Source organism: Oryza brachyantha, chromosome 3 (genome assembly GCF_000231095.2).
Source record: "Oryza brachyantha chromosome 3, ObraRS2, whole genome shotgun sequence".
Lineage (NCBI taxonomy): Eukaryota > Viridiplantae > Streptophyta > Magnoliopsida > Poales > Poaceae > Oryza > Oryza brachyantha.
Window position 1 is genome coordinate 13,321,254 of NC_023165.2, and position 20,707 is coordinate 13,341,960.

Sequence of the window (20,707 nt, forward strand, 5' to 3'; positions counted from 1 at the left end):
TTAATTAATCATATAATAAGCAATCTGTCGAAGGCACCCTAAGCTTGCAAACCAAGCAAATTTTGCAAACCTAACCTGAAATTGCACACAAAATACATTTGTGGCTCAATCATATAACCTCTAGCTTATTAATACAAAAAATAATTTCAGAAATTAATTTTTGAGGTGTTCCTTTTTTCTATTTTCTTTTCACCTTGGCTTATTTTCATCATTTACTCTAAGAAAGCATAGTCACTTCATTTTATATTATAGGTTAATTTAGATTTTTTTAAGACAAACTTCTTTAAATTTAGATGAGTTTATAAGAAAATATACAACATTTCAATACTATAAAAATAAATTCAATTGTTGATTTAACAAAACCTAATATGTTATCTAGCTAGCAAGCGCGCTCATACTTAAGTCACATGCATGGCTGGGGGCACGAGTGCAGGACCATGTGCTAAGCTTAGCTATTACTCCCTCCATACCAAATCGATGAGAAAAGGAGAAATCAAAAATTGATCATCATATAAGGGAAGTGCCTATTATACATTAGTTAGAATGCAAACAACATTCGGTCATGCATCTATTCAACCGGCTTTAGTGTGATTTACAAATTTATTTTGCATGTACACATGCATCTTGGATTTGTGACTCACTAACTTTTCAATGTTGATTAAAGAGTGAAGTGTATTAGCGGTCCCTAAACTTGTGTGTATGTGTCATCTAGGTCCATGAACTCTCAAAATGTATTTTTGGGTCTTCGAACTTGTCTGGTGTGTCATATAGGTCTAAATGGGCTCCAACCCGCTCCACCCATTGACGTGGCATGCCATGGTGGTGCCTACGTGTTGATGGAGCCATGTGTATCCCACATGTCAATATCTATCTCTTCTCCTTATTCTTGTCTCTTCCTTCTCGATTCCTCCACTAACATATGGGACCCACACAGCCCCACCAACACGTAGGCGCCACCGTAGCATGCCACGTCAGCGGATGGAGCGGGTCGGAGCCCGTTTGGACCTATATGACACACCAGACAAGTTTGGGAATCAAAAAATGCATTTTAAGAGTTTAGAGACCTAGATGACACATGCACGTAAGTTTAAAGACCACTGGTGCACTTCACTCTTGATTAAATAGATTCTTGGTCTTTGTACCCAAATCTTATCTGATGATCAAATTGGGATAGAGGGAGTACAATAGAACCTAATAATTGTCCGTTAAATATTCCCTTAATGGTTGTTTATTATAAAATAATAAATAAATCATTTCATTTGAATGCTTCAAATTTTAAGTTAAATTCTAGTTTTTTGGGTTGAAAGTTTCGAAATATGATTTAATTTTTTTAAAAAAATTTCAGTTGAAAATTTCTTGTTTAGGAGTTGCAAATTTCAAATTATTTTTTGGATTGTGAGTTGCAAATTTTAAAGTGTTGGTAGAAAATTTAGATTTTTTAAAAAATTGAGTTGTATTTAAAAAATTATTTAGATATGATCATATAAGGATAAATTTTCTTTCCAAAACACAGTTACATCTACTCTAGAGGGCATCAACCGATTTTACTCATTCTATGTCATTCATTCATCATTCTTCAAATTCGATAGATAAAATGATCTTTATAAGATCAAACAGCTAGGACATACTCCAACTCTCCTTATGCAGACTTCCTATATATTAGAGACTTTATAAATTAAAAATTATTCTACCAATTATAGAGTTTCCATATGTTAAAAATTATCTTTTCAAATAGAAACAAGACAACACTCTATATATTATATATTAAAGACTTAATATTAAAATAAAGATATAAAGTTTTTAATTATAAAATCAAAGTCTAATCACAACATCAGCACGACTGGCATAGGAGCACAAGCCGATGCAAAATGTCATTAGAACAATGGTAATGATGTCAAGACAATAAAGTTTGTGATCATCATCACGCCACAGTTGTGATCATCATTAGATCAATAAAGGCTCTATAACACTATTATCGGATGCCCAAACGCCAAATCACTAATAATAACATCAAAAATAAATATAAAGTAAATATGAATAAATATTTGGAGTTGTTGGAATATTACATTGGCATAATCTTTTTATGTGACATAAGTAAAGTCATTGAAATGTCAAACGATGCATTACTACAGAATTTTTTTTAACTATTAAATGATATGTCCACCTCTAGATAATATTGAACATGAAACACAACCATTAAGAACATAACATGTAATTTGCTTTATTAAAAGCAACGTGGTATACTTTTTAAACTGAAATGAACTCATGGGATAAGTATTTATTAGTTATCATATGATCAATTTGATTTTAATTTCTTTTTATATAATATAAGGAGACATAATGATATTTATTTTTAAACTCATAAAAGTTTAGACTTTGAATTACATGTTATTTAAGAGTTACGCAATTGTTTTGTTCATTGGATATGTACAAACACCATTAATTTTTCATTTAGTATAAGAAAATGATAAATTGTATTATAAATTAGATTTCTTTAAATTTAGCTTTATAGAGTTTAAATTTTATGCAAATATTATATAATGTAAACAAATTATTTAATTAAAATTATACATGCAGTGTGTGAACTCAACCTTGTAGTGATTAGTGTGTGAACTTAGTGTTACAATGTTTCTGAAATTAGTGTATAAACTTGGCCTTGCAAGTTCTGAAATTACCATCCAAACTTAAAATTTTTCACTTACAATGTGTGCCAACCTATAATTAATTATGTAAAGTTGCAATAGTCACTATTAATGGTTGGTTTGCCGCTATTTAGTCAGATTTTGTTTAGATAATCAAATTAACAAATGCTAGATGGATAGGCAACTCCAAATGTTTGGTTTATATGCTTGATTTGAAGGAGTTTAGCATATCTTATTTGCATTACTGTATTAAGGCTAGTGTTAGCACGTGTATAGCTAAGATTGAATGGCTACAGACTCCACTACTCATTGCCTAGACCTTCTTATATATTAAAGACTTTCTAAATTAGAAATGATCTTAATGATTATAGAGTTTCATGTTAGAAATTATCTTTCCAACTAGAACAAGTCAAGCACTTTTTATATATTAGTAACTTTATATAAAGATAAATACATAGACGTTTTATGACATAGTTATGCTAATCATACTATTGATCAAGATGCTAGACCATTATTATTTTATACCTAAATAGCCAAATCAATAGACAATAACATCAAATATAAATCTATAGTAAATAAACATGAGTATTTGAGATTCTAGAAATAGTTCTATTGGCGCCATATTTTTACATGAAATAAGTAGATTTCTTGATCTATCAAATGATTATTCACTACAGAATATGTTTTAATCATTAAAAGATATGTGCACCTTCTGACAATAACCACCAAGAAACACATCCAATGGAAACACCATTAGTAATTTTACATTGTTAAAAATTGTCATATATTTTTAAACTAAAAAGAACTCGTGCGATAAAAATATTTTCTAGGCATTATGTGATCACATAATATTTGGTTTAAATATACTTTCCTGTAATATAAGAAGACCCAATGATTTTTTAAGAAAAACTCATATATATTTAGACTTTGAATTACGTATTATTTGAGTATTGTACCGTTGTTCTGTGCATTTGATATATCAAACATCAACAATTTATTATTAAATATAAGGATATGGGAAGCTATATGGGATGGAACTCATATTTGTATAAAGTAACTTCCATTAACTTTAGTTTTATATAGCTTAAAGTTTGTGCTAATATTAGATAATATAAAAAAAATATTTAATTCAATTATCCTTGCAATGTGTGACTTAAGCTTGTAGTGATTATAAACTCAGGGTATGAACTTGTTCTAAAATTAATGATCAAACTTGGGAACTTGCACTTATAATATGTGTCAACCTATAATTACTCATGCAAAGCTACAATAGTCACTATTAACCGGTGAATTGCTGCTATTTTATTAGAGTTTGTTTAGATAATCAAATTAACAAATGCTAGATAGATAGACAACATCAAATGTTTGGTTTGTATGATTGCATTTGAAGTAGTTTATGATATCTTATTTACATTACTAAATTGAGTCATAGTTTTAGCATAGATACAATACTCGTGTATATATATGGATAAAAAGTAGAAATGAATTGCCTACATAGAGTTACATCTCTACGTGGATGCCACCGATTCAAAATTTAGGAGCCGCATGTATGAGCACTGCCTCTAATATTAGCATATTTTTCTACAAATTGATTAAATTTAATGAGGTTTGAGTTAGAATAAACTCAATGGGATTTATCTTTACCGAATTTTAAAAATATAGAGTGTTTCTATTCATCACATGTGCTCCGTCATCACAAATGCCCCGTCATGACCTGGTCCAAGTGAAACTAATTCTAGGTACTCACTCTGTTTCAGATTATAAGACTTTCTAGGTTTGTCTAAATTCATACATGTATCTATGTATATGAATCTAGGTTATAAGTCTAGATTCATTTGGGTGCTAATGAATCTAGGCAAGGCCAAAAAGTCTTATAATATGGAACGGAGGGAATAGTTAGCACCATGTGGTTGGGCAGCTGCAATAAGCAATGGCATGAGCTTGCATGCATGAGTGTGTCATGCGAGTGAGGAGAAGAAACAAATAAGGTTACTATGCACAAAAGACTCAAAGCAGATCCAACGACAAAAAGTTTGCATGATATAGGGTGGGATTATCTATCAAATGCGATATAGGCAATCCCTTCTTAAGATATCGGCTTATTTTTAGTTCTCTCGTTGTGAAACCTGTCGAAGACGCCTACCACCAGGCATTATGTTTATATCGGTCTATTGCAAGGGCATGATTTGGCTAGTCTAGATTTTGAATGTCAACTTAGAAAGGTGTTACTTAAAAAGCTAGATTTTGGGCCAAATTAGGTTCAATGGATCATAACCTGCCTAGCATCTTCTTCCTCAAAAGTGATCCTCAATGGTGTGGCAGGGCCGAGCTTCAAACATGCTTGGGGCCTGCGGCAGGGTTAGCCACTCTCCACAATGCTCTTCATATTGGCCATTGACCCCTTTCAAGCTCTGCTGGCAAAAGCGTGGGAGGTGGGTCTCCTCAAACCCGTCTCCCACCAAATGGTGCATTTCAACTCCACGCTTTACACCGATGATGCTTTACTCTTGGTTAACCCGGTGGAACAAGAGCTCTACACTATTTAGGCAATCCTTGGGAAATTCGGTCAAGCTTCAGGAATGAAGACGAACCTGGAAAAACCCGAGCTCTACTCGATTCATTGTGACCATCTGAACTTACAGGCTTTACCGGCAGCTTGCCCAACAAAGCAAAAAGCTTTCCCTTGCAAATACCTCGGTCTACCTCTACATGCCAGGAAACTTACCAAAGCAGATGCTCGACCTCTCATTGACAAGCTAACATCCAGGTTGCCAAAATAGAGGGGAAAGCTACTCACCAAAGCAGGTCGATCAGTGCTCATAAACTCCAACCTTTCCTCCATCCTGACCTATCATCTTATAGTTTCCCTGTTCAATAAATGGACCATCGAGAAACTAGACAAAATTGCAAGGGTCTTCCTAGTGGCGGATCCACCACTGGGGCTAGGGGCTTCAGCTCCCCTAGCCCCTCTGTGCCATTGAAGCCCCTGCTTAGCCCCCGCAACAAAATTTTTGGTATTACTGAAGAGAAGGATGGGCTAAAAGCAATTCTCTCTCGTCCAGCCCCTCCTAATATTTTTTCTGTATCCGCCACTAGGTCTTCCTTTGGGCCAGTTTTGAGAAAGCTCACCGAGGCAACTGTCTGCTAAACTGGACACGAGTCTGTAGACCAAAAAACTGGGTGGGTTATGCTTGCTAGAATTTGAAAACTTCGGTAGAGCTCTCAGACTAAGATGGCTTTGGTACGAGTGGAAAGATTGTGCCAAACCGTGGAATGGAGGTCCAGAACCCTATGATGATACAGACAGGGACCTGTTTAGGGTAGCAACTACCATCACATTGGGCAACAGAAAATTCTGCAAATTCTAGAAGGACAGATGGCTCAATAGTATCTTGTCCGGAGAAGTAGCCCCAACCCTTTACCAGCTAGCCTCCAGGAAGAACATGACTTTCCACCAAGAACTCTCAAACAACAATTAGCAACGACGGATGCTTAGGATCAACTCCCTAGAACATGCGCAACAATTCTTCACCCTCTGGACAGCCTTGCAACGAGTCAACCTCACCACGGATGTCAACGATGATATCCAATGGAGGTGGTCAGCCAATGAACAATACACCTCCAAATCTGCATACAACATGTAACTCTGCACAAGCCATAGGATCAGCACTTTATGTTCATTTGGAGGGCATAGGTAGAAGGAAAAAAGCAAAATTTTCAACTAGCTTCTCAACCATAGAAAAATCCTAACCACGGACGAGCTCCTCTTGAGAGGGTGGCCGAACAACATCTTTTGTCCAATGTGTGGTCCGAAAAATGAAACCGCTACCTATCTAATCATGGCTTGCGCCTGCACTTGGCAGGTATGGTGCAAAGTCTTTAGCCTGATGAGCCTCTCCCTACCTTCCCGAGACGGTTTTCTAGGGTGATTATTTGCAATGGTGGAAGGCATGTTGCCAGGAAATCAGGAAAGGTCACCAAACAATCTTTGATGGGGTGGTTCGTGTATATGGTCTGGTCTATTTGGATCAGCCACAATCTATGTCTCTTCAACAGTGACTACATTGCTAACCCAGTGGATATAGCCTCCGAATTTTCAAACCTAGCTAAGGAAAGAATGTACGCCTTCGGGCGGTAAGTCTTTCCTTCGGAAGGTCTTTTTATTAGGCCTTGCCTGCTGCCGTACCATTGTTTGAACCTTCTATCTTCTAATAGAAATTGGTAGAGCTCCTGCCTTGTTCTTTTCAATAAAAACCTAGAAAGGTGTTGGGCAATAAGGCAGAATCTAAGTTCATTGTAATATCAAGTATATGCTTCTAGTAGCGAGAAAAGTAAACAAAGAGAAAAGGATAGACGACTTATATAAGTGTCAGAAGAAAATTTTGAGGTAACATGCACTATGTTTTCTATATAAATATTATTTTTAGTGCAATTTAAATGTTTATGATGATAATTCATATATATATATATATATATATATAGGTAATATATATCTTTAATTATTATTATGTAGTATGATAAGGGCCTTCATGTTTAGTTTCGTACTGGACCCCTGAAAAGTATATGCCATTCGTAAATCTCCACTCAAGAAGAGGAGGCAAGGACTTAATGATGCGTGTTTAGACAGAGAATTAAAGAAATCAATCAATTGCATATGTGATAGCATAAGATTAAGAAATCTCACGTATCTTTTATCAGGTGGGAAACATGTAGAACACAATTCCAATTACATAGAGAATAACACTATGTAACAAAAATTATATAGTTGCTTACCATGAATTGCCCCAAGATCTTGTTGAACCTAGTCTTATGGACAAGCCTAGCTTGGCATGACACTCCAGCAAGGTTGCCGAGCTCGCATTGCGACACATGCATACCTTGTTAGAACTATAACACCATACATAGTATATAAAATTGCTATGCACTAACTAATTATTTTTATTACTATAAAGCTTAAATAAATGATGACGAAACAATGAGATTATTTCTATGAGCACACGTGTACGAGAACATCCTTCCATTGCTTCACCTATTAAGCTCGAAAACAGATCTCTAACTTACTATTCTCTAACTTTGAGCGGTTGACAAACAAATAATGTCTCTGGACATGTACGAGTGATCATGTGAGAGTACAGTAATTTATAAAGACTCGGTCCTTCGAGCCTTGTTTGGGTGTTTCATAGGAAAAATCAAACATCATATTTGTAATAAAAAATAATTTGTGAATAAAAATTTTATAAACGTATTTTTAGTGATCCAAAAGGCAATGTTGAAAAATAAATTTTAGTAAAAAAAATACCAAATCAACTTTAAAATTAAAATTAAAATTAAAATTATGGCTTATAAGCTAATCGAAAAGAGTGGGTGTCACTGTGTGTACACCGAATCTAAGGGTCTGTTTAATTTCCAAAAAATTTTCCTAAAAACATCACATCAAATATTTAAAAATCTAAATGAAGTATTAAATATACATGAACATTAAAACTAATTACGTAGTTATGGAAAAATCATGAGACGAATCTACATGATTAGCCATAAGTGCTACAGTAATCAACATGTGCTAATGACAGATTAATTAGACTCAAAAGATTCGTTTCGTGGTTTTCAGACGGAATCTAAAATTTGTTTTGTAACTACACTATATTTAGTTAATACTTTCAATGTGTAACCATATGCGTCGACGTAACATGTGTCCCAAAAATTTTTGGATCTAAGAGCATCCCCAATAGCTCATCTATCCCATTCTCTATCATGAAAATAGAAGATAAAGACTATAAATTAAGTTCCAACAGAACGGTCATTCTATCATCTATTTTTAGATATCATCCATATTAGGAGAGAGAACCTTCATATTTGAATAATCTCTCTCCATCCTCCAAAGAGATATAGAGGATGTCATATATGGATGATTTAGTGGAGTACAAATAGATATGAATGATGAAACTAGTTTAGATGATCATTCAAATGAAGATATAGATAACCAAATTTAGATGAACTGTTGGGGATGCTCTAAACGCAGTCTAAGAGCATCTCCAACAACTCATTAATCCCATCCTCTATCCTGAAAATAGAGGATTAAGACTACAAATTGAGCTCCAACAGAAAGGTCATCCTATCATCTATTTTTAGATGTCATCTATATTAGGAGAGATAACATTTATATTTAGATAATCTCTCTTCATCCTTTGAAAGGATATAGAAAATGTCATATATAGATAATCTAATGAAGTATATAAAAATATAAAGCATAAAACGATCTGATGACCAGCTGTAGGGAGCGGTCGTGCGGCCCAGCTGTCGTGGTCGTGGCGTCAACGCCGAGGGGTGGCAAACCCACTCACCCTCGTCCTCGTGCCGTGTCATTCCCGCGCCGCGCGTGGGGACCCACCCGTCATACGCACACCGCCCCGGAGCCGCACGGATCGGATCCACCCGCACCGCACTCCGCCGCGCTCACCGTCACAGAGTGGTAGGCAAGGCAGCATCTCCGGCGCGGCGGCGACGACTAATAAGAGGATTCGGGAGACCCAGCGGCGAAGGCCACGGCCACGGGCTAGCGATCTCTCCGGCCGCACTTACCGGTGAGCGACCCAGATCCGCTCTGCGCTCCCCCCCCCCCCACCCAACCCGCTCGCTCTCTTTCCCGATTCCCGGCGCGAGGTTTTCGCCCGCTGGATCAGCGGCAGCTCGCGAATCCTATTTAAGCAGGATCGGATCGGTTGCCGTGATGATGTGCGTAGAGTGTTGACCTCTGCCTTGGTTGCGGGCGGGCTCTATCGATGTTGTGCTGATGGTTGATCGTTGTGGGGGGAGGGGGATTGTTCTTGGGGTCGATTTTAGCGTAGGTACCATTTCTCCTTCGATGTGCGCTTGGGTTTTAGTCGAGCAGCGTTGGAGATGATAGGATCTTCCTAGGGATTCCATGCCCCTTTCAAGGCAACGCCGGTTCATACTTGGTACCGCATGATTGCTGATGTTATTGATTCCTAGGTCAAAACATGGTTCCATATTCCTACAAGCTATGGAGGTTACTTTGTGATGCTGATGGCTCCAATTCACACTTAGTGGGGGATAAGTTAGTTAAGGGTGTTTATCTTGAGGACAAATTGCGTGTTTGCATGCACCACCATCTGATCCATGGGGGTTCTCTTCACATCATGAAGCATGCCAGCGGGGAGGGTCTAGGTCCATGGTGTATGCTCTTGCAGGAGCAATGCAAGTTTTCTGATCCTGGAGGAGCTCTGAGAGGCCATCTAGCATGACTAGCATTTAGGATTTTAGAGTTCTTTAGAGTAGTTTGGGTTTTTTTTTTCCCCCGCAGATTGGATTAAATGAATATATCTAATGCATTATCACTTTTCAGGAAGTGCACTGGCCATAGATCATCAGTCAATACATCAGTTCATTGTTCAGCAAAGCAGGCTAGAGCAATGTTCTCCCTGGCGTATGGTCTATGGAAGTACATCTTTAACAAGACAGAGTTTCATGTTCTTATTCTAGGTGTTGACAAGGCTGGCAAAACGGTAATAACTCTCAAGCTCTTCTTTTTAATGACAACTAAGACCTATAAGTTTGTAATTTCATGTTCTACTTCCTTTGTCATAAATGCCTGATCATCTATTAATTCAAAGATTTTTCGCCCCTTTCAAATAGATGCAATCATGGTTGTACATTGTCAAGTTATTCGAATCTACCATTCGTACCTCATTATGTGTGGCTCAGTGTCTGTATATTGAAAGATAATTTATTGTTAAGATGTTTTTTATAGCATACTGCAGAATCTTGTTTTGGGAGACTATTTATTGATTGCATTGATGGGAAATTGTTTAACCAATGGTTTGGTATTTTTTTTAGCATATTTGAAATGTAGACGTTTGTCCATGCAAACTACTACTATGGTTCTGTTGGAGTATCTATATTAGTAGTATCTACTAGCATTGCTTATAATGGCTTTTAAATTAACTTTCTTTCATCATGGACATCATATACTAGTCCACTGCATCTTCCAAGTTGATTTTTATCATGTCCATGTTATAGTGCTTATGCTACACTTTTCAATTTCTTGTAAACACTTTTACATTTTAAAATGTAACAATTATAATTTTCAGCTAAAACTGATGTGTTATCTACATTTTTATGATATAGACCCTGCTCGAAAAGATAAAATCGACTTATCTGAAAGGAGAAGGGCTTACACCTGATCGCATTGTTCCCACTGTTGGACTTAATATTGGTCGTATTGAAGATGCAAACGCAAAGCTTGTTTTCTGGGATCTGGGAGGTCAGGTATGATTGCAAATGCAGAATTACAGGCCGAAAATCTTAATTAAAGATAACAGTCTAGGACCAGGTTGGGTCTGTTATGGTAGAAGTTCTCCTATGTAGGCTGTCAAACTCTTTTTTTGGTTACATATCATTTTGAAGGTGTATTATGTGTAGAATGTATACATTGGAAAGTGGAAACTGAAGGACTAAGATCTTGTTGATTTAATTGGTAAACTAGCACTTCTGATAGATAAAACATCAAATGATATGCTTAGAGTGAGTGTAGATTCACGAATCTTCCTTGTAAATCTGGAATAAGTGCATACTTGAACTCAGTATATTTCTGGAATGAGTGGACTATTTTCATATAATCAATTATGTGCTATGTATGTGAGTTGCTGATAGGGAGGATTTGAGAAGCATTATATTTGTGCTATTGTTGCTGTTGGAGCCATTGGCTACCTGCTGTGCTCTTATGTATATTCCATGCTGTTGGGATGTTACCTGCCCTTTGTACTAGGAGCTCAAAAACTAAAATTTATCTGTATATGAGTGATTATCTCCCAGCAATATAAGATTCCATTTCTCCTGGTTCATATATCCGACGCACTTTACATGCTTGTCTGCTTGATAGGTCGGACTTCGCACAATCTGGGAAAAATATTATCAAGAGGCCCATGCTATAATATATGTTATTGATGCTGCTGCTGCATCGTCATTCGAAGATGCCAAATCTGCTCTAGGTAGTTGATTTTTTGTTGTTGTCAATTATTATACTGGTAATTGGTAAATATGGAAGGAAATCACAGAAGAGATGCTGACATTGAGTTCTTACATCAGAAAAGGTTCTTCGTCATGAGGATCTGAAAGGGGCACCACTGCTGATATTTGCAAACAAACAGGTGAAGGGTTTGCTTCCACTTTGTTGAGATGGCTTATGAAGTACTATTTTTCTTCGTGTTATTATCCATTGGAACAACATACTGATTCGTTGGGATAGAAATTGAAAACAAAAATGTTAGTCAAATACCTCACAGTATCAAATTTTTCACCAAATTAACATGTCAGTACAATGTAGACATGCACTTATTATCGAGTATAATTTGAAATCTGAACTATCAAATATACAGAAAGAAAAGTACATCCTCAGCTCATGATTGTCTAAACTATTGAATGTAAGCAGAAAAGAGGAAAGTTTGTATTCCTTCCATTAAAGAATGGGCGATATTTTAGGTCTTTCCTGGTCTTCAAGTTACAACTTGACCCTTGATTTTATGAATGTTAGGCTTTTCCTGGTGTTTGAGGTAGAACTTTAACCCTTGACTGTATGAAACTACAAAAATACTTTGATGCTAGTTTCAACAACGTATATTTAATATCATTTTATAATCTAATCACTCTATAATTTATCTTTAGCACTTATTGTAACTGTATATGTTAAAGTTTCTCTACACATTCATTAACAAAAAGGGGTTTTCAGCACATGGTAGTCAAAATTTTCAGAACATTTCTGGGGTATAGCAATTAACTCTTCAAGTATCTTGTTTATAATTATATATTGGAATGGTAAGCTGAATAGCCTTTATTTTGCTGTTTGTTCTTATTGTATGTTTCCCTTTTTGCTATCATTTCAAATACATAAGCTGATGATATATTTGAGACACTATAATTTCAATCCTTTTCTAAATTGATATCGGAATTCGAAAAGGCGTTGGGCAGGGAATAATTTTGTGCCTTTCTAGTTTAATCAAACAATTTATTGAAGTTTCTTGTTCCCTCAGCTTCCATTAGATTTGACATTTTCTCCATAAATGGATCATAGTATCATTTGTGACTTATTTCATATGTACGGATGCTAAATGGTTTCTAAAGTCCATATTCTTCTATCAAATTGCTTTGTCATTGATGATTCGTCTGATGATATCATGTTTCATGGAACAGGATTTGGCAGGGGTCATCACTGATGAGGAATTAGCTAGATATCTGCACCTTAAAGAGCTAGATGAGAGGCCATATATGTTTCAAGCTGTATCTGCCTATGATGGGTGAGCACAGCAATCCTAGTGGGTCCTTCACTTCATCTGAACTTGAAATTGTTGGAATATGTTTGCACCTTTGTGGTCAATAACTATTTTGAGTTATATGCTCATGTTCAAGCTTTACTTTGCTCCAGTACACAATCATGTTCAAGCTTTACTTTGACCTGACTATTGTCTATTGGGCCTATGTTTCGGATACTCCTACTTTGACCTGACAATTTTCTCGTAGGAGGGGAATCAAATCTGGCATAGACTGGGTGGTGGAACAGATGGAAAGAAGTAAACGAACCGAGGTTCTAAGAGCGCGAGCGGGCATAACCGGGCAGATTTAGAATGTCGGCCTGCAGTTTTCATCAACGATTTTGTGAAAAAGAACATTTAATGCATAGGGCTTCTGTTACTTCTGACAATATACATCTCGGTGGTTTTCGGTGACTATAAGGTTCATCCTCCCTGACGGCACCACAAAAATTGTTTGCCCTTGTGCACTAGTGAGTGAGATGATTCATTTAGTTTCTGAGCGTGGTATTCTTCTCTGTATCTAAAGATCCCCTTAGGAGTCGTGTTCATATGATTGCTTTTTTTGATACTTGGAAAGTGTCCGTATAGAGGAACCAGAGATTGATGTACTAACGTTCTTGTGAATGGGAAAAACTAAAGGAATCCATTGTAGTTGGAGTTGCATCGCATGATCTGTGGACTCGAGCTTCTGATTTTACCAGGGACGACTGAATGTAGCATTGTCAGGTTGCTCAACTTAACAGTTATACGCAGCGCTGGAGGTGGTGGATAATGATCATCTACAACCACGGCCAGTGTGCCTCAACGTTACCATCTCGCAATTATCTTAGTTAAGCATGAAATCAAGACAAGTGGCAACGGAGGTGAGTCAACACACAATTTGACGAGGCAACCCAAACATGGCCAATTTGGTGTTGAATGCGTGATACTACGATATTTACGATGAGAAGATTACGTCTGACAAAACGATGAATTTTGGTGGGTGAATTTGCTTGCCACTCGTCCAAAATCCTGCCAACATTTAGGCGCACAGAACATGCGAATGTTTCCAATGTAATTCAGGAAATGGGTTGTCTCATGCTACAATGAAAATGTTCCAAAGGCAGAATACACCACTCCTCTCTCAAAAAGGGCAGAATATGACCTTGTCAGCAAAGAGAATTTGAGAACACTAGACTCACCATAGAACATGAATCTATTATAGATCCAGAAATGGCTCCAAGCAACGCCAAAAAGGCCAGAGCACAGTCAGGCACTGCGTTCAGACGATCACAGGGCAAATCTGTGATCCATTAACGGCAGGCAACCGAGACGGAGATGTTGCCCAGCAATTTTCAAGCTTAAATACTCATTCACATCATCGCGTGAGCACAACCGTAATAACCACAGAAACACTGAAAATGCTGGCATATAGCAAACATAGGAAACATAGCAACTACAGTGAGCATTTCTTGGCAATGGTGGATCTTTACATGCTGCCCATATTTCTATTGCTGACTAGGGAGAAATTACTTAATATTCTGACTAAAATAAACAAAATTGTTTACAGGCTACACATCCCCTCTAAAGCTGAGTCACTTCAGTTCCGACAAGTAGTCCATTCTGTTTTTTTTTTCCTTGAAAGAATTAAGGTAACATTTAGTCCAATATCAAAATGTTTGCTTTGGGCAATGAGTAAATATTACATATAATCTGAGGGCGCCTTTGAACACAAAAGGAAGCCTACAGATGTAAAGTGCACAAGTAACTAAAATCACAAAAACGAGAACTTTGTTATATTTGGTACATAAGAAAAGACAACAGGCAAAAAAGAAATAATATGTAGCAACATTGATTTTTTTTTTACGTTGTAACAGAAACTATGTTCTAAAAAAATTACTGACAAATGCACAATTTCAACATCAAGTTTGCAATAATCATGTTTACAATAGGAACCGAAATGCAACCAAGAAGTTTACTGAACCAAAATGTGGTACAAACCCAACCCAATTCTACCATTCCCATCATGACTCTATGCACCAGACTAAAGACTCAGAGCAATCTATATTACTACACAAGAATCATATATCACATCAACCTAAATTTAATCACAATTTCATTTTTCTGAGGTTTTCATTCATTTAGTGATAAATACTGATATCAAAATAAAGAGAACTATGGACTTATAGACTGACAGTCAGCCAAATTCATTTAAAGACAAAATAGTTTTTCATTCAAGCACTTGCTATTCTAAATAATTATATCAATGATTTCAAATCCATCTCACAAAAATTCTGCAACAAAGAGATTTTAAATGTGTGTTTAAAAGAATAGTTAATCAAGTAAACTACAAAAGCAGTTCAAAATATCACACAGATTGTTCCCATTAATAAATTGTACCTATGATTTTCCGTTCTATTAGTATAAACTATAAACTTCAAATGTGTTATGTGACATATGACATTTGACTGATGAATCCAGAACGATGATTAACTGATTGTTCCCATTAATGCAGTTGTGACCTATCAGTTTATTATCACCATGTTCTGTATAGTAGGATAGACAATAGCCCCATAGCCTTTGAAAAGGGAAAAAAAAATTCAAAACCAAGTCATACAAGTTCAAATGATTGTGAAACGTAACTCTTGCTACATCAGACCATTTTGAGGTCCATAATGTACTAGATGCAATCCATTATTAGGCCAATAATGTACTAGGGTACCAGATTTGTCCTAAGCTAGTTCTCTTTCAATATTGATAATCACAATTTCTGCCAATATTCTTCTGTGACGTATAATACCAAATTACCAGCCCTAAGGGAAGACCACACACAAATTACTTGAATGGATGTCAATATCAGGATTCAGGAATACAGTCATGGTTCATGATAAACAAGAATCAATTCAATTGAATAGAGATTCTTATTTAATATGGCTGCAACAAAAGAAGATTTGTTTATTAAAAAAGATGAGCCACTTCACTTACTTCTCTCTCGGCGACTTGTCTCACCACCGCCCATCCATGAAGCATTATATCTATCCTGAGAGAACTCCACAACCACAAGTTTGTTTGCTGAAGGCAAAATACACATCCCCAGATAATTTAGAGATACCACAAACTTGCATATGGAACTCCACAAGTTTTATGGGACTCCACGGCCAGCTAAGTAACTACAACCACAAGGTAGACTACTACTACAACAAGAGATAATATCACAAGAACATTAACAACAACAAGAGCGGTAAGGCTCAGTCCTTGGAACATCTGTTTTGACCCAATCAACCATACGGTATTTCTCCACGGACCAAATGCCACAGCCCGTTACAGCATCCGCCCAAGATTGTCTACCCTCAAGAACGGCAAGTTCTGCAAATTCCCCAAAATATCTTCAGATGGATCCACATCCAAATGGAAGGTGCCCATGTCCTCAACCCCACCGCTGACATTGCCCCTGGTGTTAACATTTCCCCTGGTTGTACCATCTGTAGACTGCGCCTCTTCATTTATGTTGATCCCCCTCACCTCCTCTGCCCGTTCATCACCAGCCTCCTCACCCTCAGCCCATCCATCCTGCCCAAGCATCGATGGCTCAATGCCACTCTCTACGCCACCGCCGAGAGATCGCCTCTTGAGCCCCGCCCCAACCTTCTTGCGAGCAGTTGTCTTCTTGACCCTACCTCTGGATGACCCACCCCGAGCACTCCCATTTTGCGGCTGGCGAGCAGCGCTGCTTCCCCCACGGCCCCCCCTACCACTTGAGCCCCCACGAGCTGGCGCATTGTTCCAAGGGAACATCTTGTAGAAGGGCTTCCAGTTACCATTGAGGTCAGCAGAGGTGGGGAAGCCGAGGGGGAAGAAACCCCAGGCACAGTGGTACATCTCGGTGCCCGGCACGATGGTGGGCGGGGTGGAGATCTCGATAGCCACGAAACCCTTGCGGCAAGACTCGTTGGGGCACTTGAGAGCGCGGCCGATGAGCTCGCGCTGGTACTGGTGGACGAAGCAGCAGAAGGGGCACGCCGTCCAGAACTCCGGGGATTCGGCGGTGGCGGCTGGCTGGGACGGGGCAACAGGAACATGGCCAAGAGGGATGGAGGGCGGCGGGCGGCGGGAGGGATCGGAGAGGATGGCGTAGGCCTCGTAGACCAGGCGGAGGGCGACGTCGGCGCCCGGGTGAGGGTTCGTGGTCTGCTGGAGGAGGAGCGCGAGGCGGCGGAAGGCGCGGGAGGCCGCGGCGTGGTCGGCCGGGTTGGTGCCCGGGGGCAGCTGGAGGACAGCGAGCGGGTCCGGGAATCCCGAGGGGAGGACCGACTGGGAGGCGAGGAGGACGTCGGTGACGGCGAGGAGCTCGTCGGCGCCCGGGAGGAGCGGGTCCGCCTCCACCGCGCGCTCCGCGAAGCGCTTGCACCCCACGAGGTCGCGCGCGGCGAGGAGCTTCCCGGCGATCTCCAGCCACCGCTCGGCCTGCACCCTCCCGGTCGCCGCGCCGCCGCCGCCGGAGAAGTCCATGGCCGAAATGGTTTTGGGGGAAATGGTGGTTTTGGTTTGGCTCCTTCGGCCCGGGTTGGGGAACAACAAGCACCTTTTGTTTTGATTTGGTGGGTGGCCGCGTGATTCGGTTTTTACTGCCATTGATCCCAGTCATTAATCAATTACTACTTAATTGCATTTCCCCCCCCCCCCCCCCCCCCCCCCCCTTCCTTTTCCTTACTCTTACTACTAGCAGCACTAGGCAGCGCAGTAATGAGTTGAGTGTTATCTGCCGCTGCTTCCTCCATCTACAAATATAGTGTTTTTCCTTAAAAACAAGGCAGGATTACGAAACCGTAAGAATAGAGAGACCGTAGGAACAAAATACCACACCCATTAAATTCTTACCAGATTTCGAAATACTAGAAAATTTCAGCATTGTTGTTTGACCACTACATTGGAAAAGCATGTGAATTCTAGATATAAGAGTATCCCCAACACCTTATTTATATTTGGTCATCTATATCTTTATTTCGGTGATCATCTAAAACAGTTTCATCGTTCGTATCTCTTTGTACTCTAACTGATCATCCATATATGACATCCTCCATATTTCTTTGTATGACGAAAAGAGAATATCTAAATATAGAGTTATTTTTTTCTAATATGGATGACATCTAAAAATAGACGATTAGATAGATGTTCTGTTAGAACTTATTTTTTATCTTTCATCCTCTATTTTCAGGATGGAGGATGAGATAGATTAACCGTTGGGGATGCTTAAGAAAGCTAAAACATTATGTGAACCTCATACGGTTATTTTCCTCCAAAATTCATAGAGAATAACATATTTCTTAGGAATTTCAAAGAAATAGAAAGGAATCAATCCTTTGATTTAGAGGGCTTCTTATGAATATTTTTTATGGGAAACAAATTATATATGGTTCCTATAGTTTTCCTTTGTTTGGAAGGGGGCCAAATCTTAGTTTAGTTTTGTTTATAGAAATTGTTTTTTAAATAAGTTTTACCAAAAATCATAAAATCCCAAAAATAGAAAAAACATAGGAATGAAATGCCCACATACATTCAATTCTAACAAGATTTAAAAACACTAGAAAACTCAAAAACCAATGTTCGATTGTTACACATGAAAAGCACATGAATTCTAAAAATATAAAGGTAAAACATGAGATGAGACGTCATGGGCTTATTTTCCTCCAAAGTCCCCTAGAATAGCTCATTCCATAGGAATTTCAAAGGAATAGTTAGGAATAATCCTTTGATTCAAAGGACTTCATATGAATATTCTCTATGGGAAACAAATTCTCCATGGTTCCTATAGTTTTCGTTTATTTCAAAGCGGGCCTAAATCTTAGTTTTGTTTTGTTTCTAGAATTTTTTTCAATACCTACTGAAAGTTTTAGCAAAGATCGTTTTGATGTCTATGAAACTTTACCTTATTAGGAAAATATTGTCGCTAGCGATACAATAATAAATATAGAATTGTGAAATATGGTTGGATTGAGAAAGCATTAAAAATGCTCTTTTAAACTCCAGAGATTCTTATATTTATGAAAGGGGGGGGGGGTATTTGATATCCAACAAAACAATGGTTATGAACTCACCGAGCGATTCACTCACTATAATCTTTGTGAGCAGCGCACAATATGGTTTTAAAGTTCTCCTTGGAAACAAAGGATTTTTGTGTCAATTAAAATTGGTTATTGCGAAATTTTTAGTCTATATTTGGTTCAGGGATGAAAGGGGATATGTTAGACCCATCCCTATTTATTTGGATGGGGTGATGTGTTTGGGTTGAGATATTGGATTAACCCTATTTTTTGTTTGGTAAAAAAGACGAGGATGGGATAAGATAGATGTTGTTTGCATCTATCATCACTAAGTCGATAGCGTGCATGTGCGTAGGAGCTCGGTCGGGGGAGGGGGGGGGGGGGAGAACTTGGAGGAGCTCATCCTCCACTCCCTCCTCACGGGTGCGCACGAAGGAGCAGCCTTGTCCTTCTTTTCCAGATCTGGCATGCGAAGGGACTTGTGAGTGGTCATCGTCATCCTTGTCCTCCTCTCCCTTCTCGTAGATGCCATCGTCCTTCTCCTCCTCCTCAATCAGATCCATCATATGGAGGACGTGACGACTGCAACCACACACACAGGGGCTCGATGATGGTGGGTGTACGCGAGGAGCGTCGCTCGGTGACGGTAGCCAAATGGCGGGGAGCAGACCTAGGTGGGTTGAGCTTATCTACCACTTATTTTCAGGATCGTCTGTACTCAGACATGAAACCACTTATTTTCAGGATCATCTGTACTCGGATATGAAGGAATATTATTCTTCAGGCGGTCTAGCCCATCCCACCATTGATCCGCTCCAACCCAACGTATCCCAACCCACAACTAAACGCACCCTTATAGAATTATCATGTTTTCAAGGACCAAATCCACCAAAACAACCAATCTATTTACCTATGTAGACATGTATACATATAACACACATGTTTTTTCCTCACGCTTTAATGACTAAAAGCTACATTATTTTGTGATAAATATTTAATGGTACAAACAAATAAATTAATTATAATACACACATATATATAAAGTTTTGTTGAAATTTCACTATTTAGGAGCTTAAAAGATGTGCATGTTAATTTATTAATCCATTCACTAAAAAAATTCTACACCCAAACGGAGGCACGTAAAAATAAGTCCATATTAATTAGATTTACGGAAAAAATATATTGATCCATCTAGGCCACATTAGAACATCTAAGATTAAAAAAAGAGTGCACGTAAGTAGCAACTTGCCAATCATTACTATATATTTGAGAATTAAATGTAAAAGATACTAAAGCGATGGTTGGTAAAAAAAATCATTCATGAGGTTTCTAGAGATGAAAATATTATAAGAAGCACGGAAAAAAGGAGGTAAAAAAAAGAGGTTTCTCTAAACAAATAGATAAGGTCGTGCATGTAATTTTATGATTTGCCCCTTTAGGAAAAGTTATTTGCAAATAAATCCTTATCCTTTAGCAAAGATTTATGGAGAGCTTCAAAACATTCAAAATAGATATTTACACTAATGGTGTGCTTATGTGAGAATGAAATTACTCTATGTATAATATATGATGACAACAAGGTGATCCTTTTCGAGTGATGGGGAATTTTGGTGGTCGTGTGGCATTGGAGAATGAGAATGCAACAACTCATGCAATCTTGGAGAGAGGAAGATCAAACCCCAACCCTAATTACCGACCATCACCCTTTCATCTAGCCATC

General features: G+C 38.2%; 2 protein-coding genes and 1 long non-coding RNA gene across 6 annotated transcripts; 2 read left to right on the top strand and 1 right to left on the bottom strand.

Moving 5' to 3' along the window:
• Nucleotides 1-9,020: 9,020 nt before the first annotated feature.
• LOC102711869 (ADP-ribosylation factor-related protein 1-like) lies at nt 9,021-13,635 on the top strand. Of its 3 annotated transcripts, none has more exons than XM_006650098.3 (7): nt 9,021-9,223; nt 10,006-10,165; nt 10,788-10,928; nt 11,542-11,650; nt 11,748-11,809; nt 12,849-12,952; nt 13,176-13,635. In XM_006650098.3, the coding sequence occupies exons 2-7, from the start codon at nt 10,073-10,075 to the stop codon at nt 13,276-13,278; spliced, it is 612 nt and encodes a 203-aa protein (XP_006650161.1). In that variant the 5' UTR covers nt 9,021-9,223; nt 10,006-10,072; the 3' UTR covers nt 13,279-13,635. The 3 variants fall into 3 exon arrangements, with proteins under 3 accessions (XP_006650161.1, XP_015690206.1, XP_015690205.1); XM_015834720.1 differs by lacking the exon at nt 9,021-9,223 and adding an exon at nt 9,462-9,483; XM_015834719.1 differs by lacking the exon at nt 9,021-9,223 and adding an exon at nt 9,466-9,487.
• A 2,295-nt stretch (nt 13,636-15,930) lies between these two features.
• On the bottom strand, nt 15,931-17,520 carry LOC102703200. Its single transcript, XM_015834436.2, has one exon. It carries the CDS (start codon nt 17,453-17,455, stop codon nt 16,268-16,270), a length of 1,188 nt encoding a protein of 395 aa, XP_015689922.2. The 5' UTR covers nt 17,456-17,520; the 3' UTR covers nt 15,931-16,267.
• Nucleotides 17,521-19,373: 1,853 nt separating this feature from the next.
• LOC107303891 lies at nt 19,374-20,012 on the top strand. Of its 2 annotated transcripts, XR_001549866.2 has the most exons (3): nt 19,374-19,468; nt 19,588-19,661; nt 19,732-20,012. It is a non-coding gene; the product is annotated as an uncharacterized LOC107303891 (long non-coding RNA). The 2 variants fall into 2 exon arrangements; XR_001549865.2 differs by having other exon boundaries at nt 19,374-19,661.
• Nucleotides 20,013-20,707: the final 695 nt, after the last annotated feature.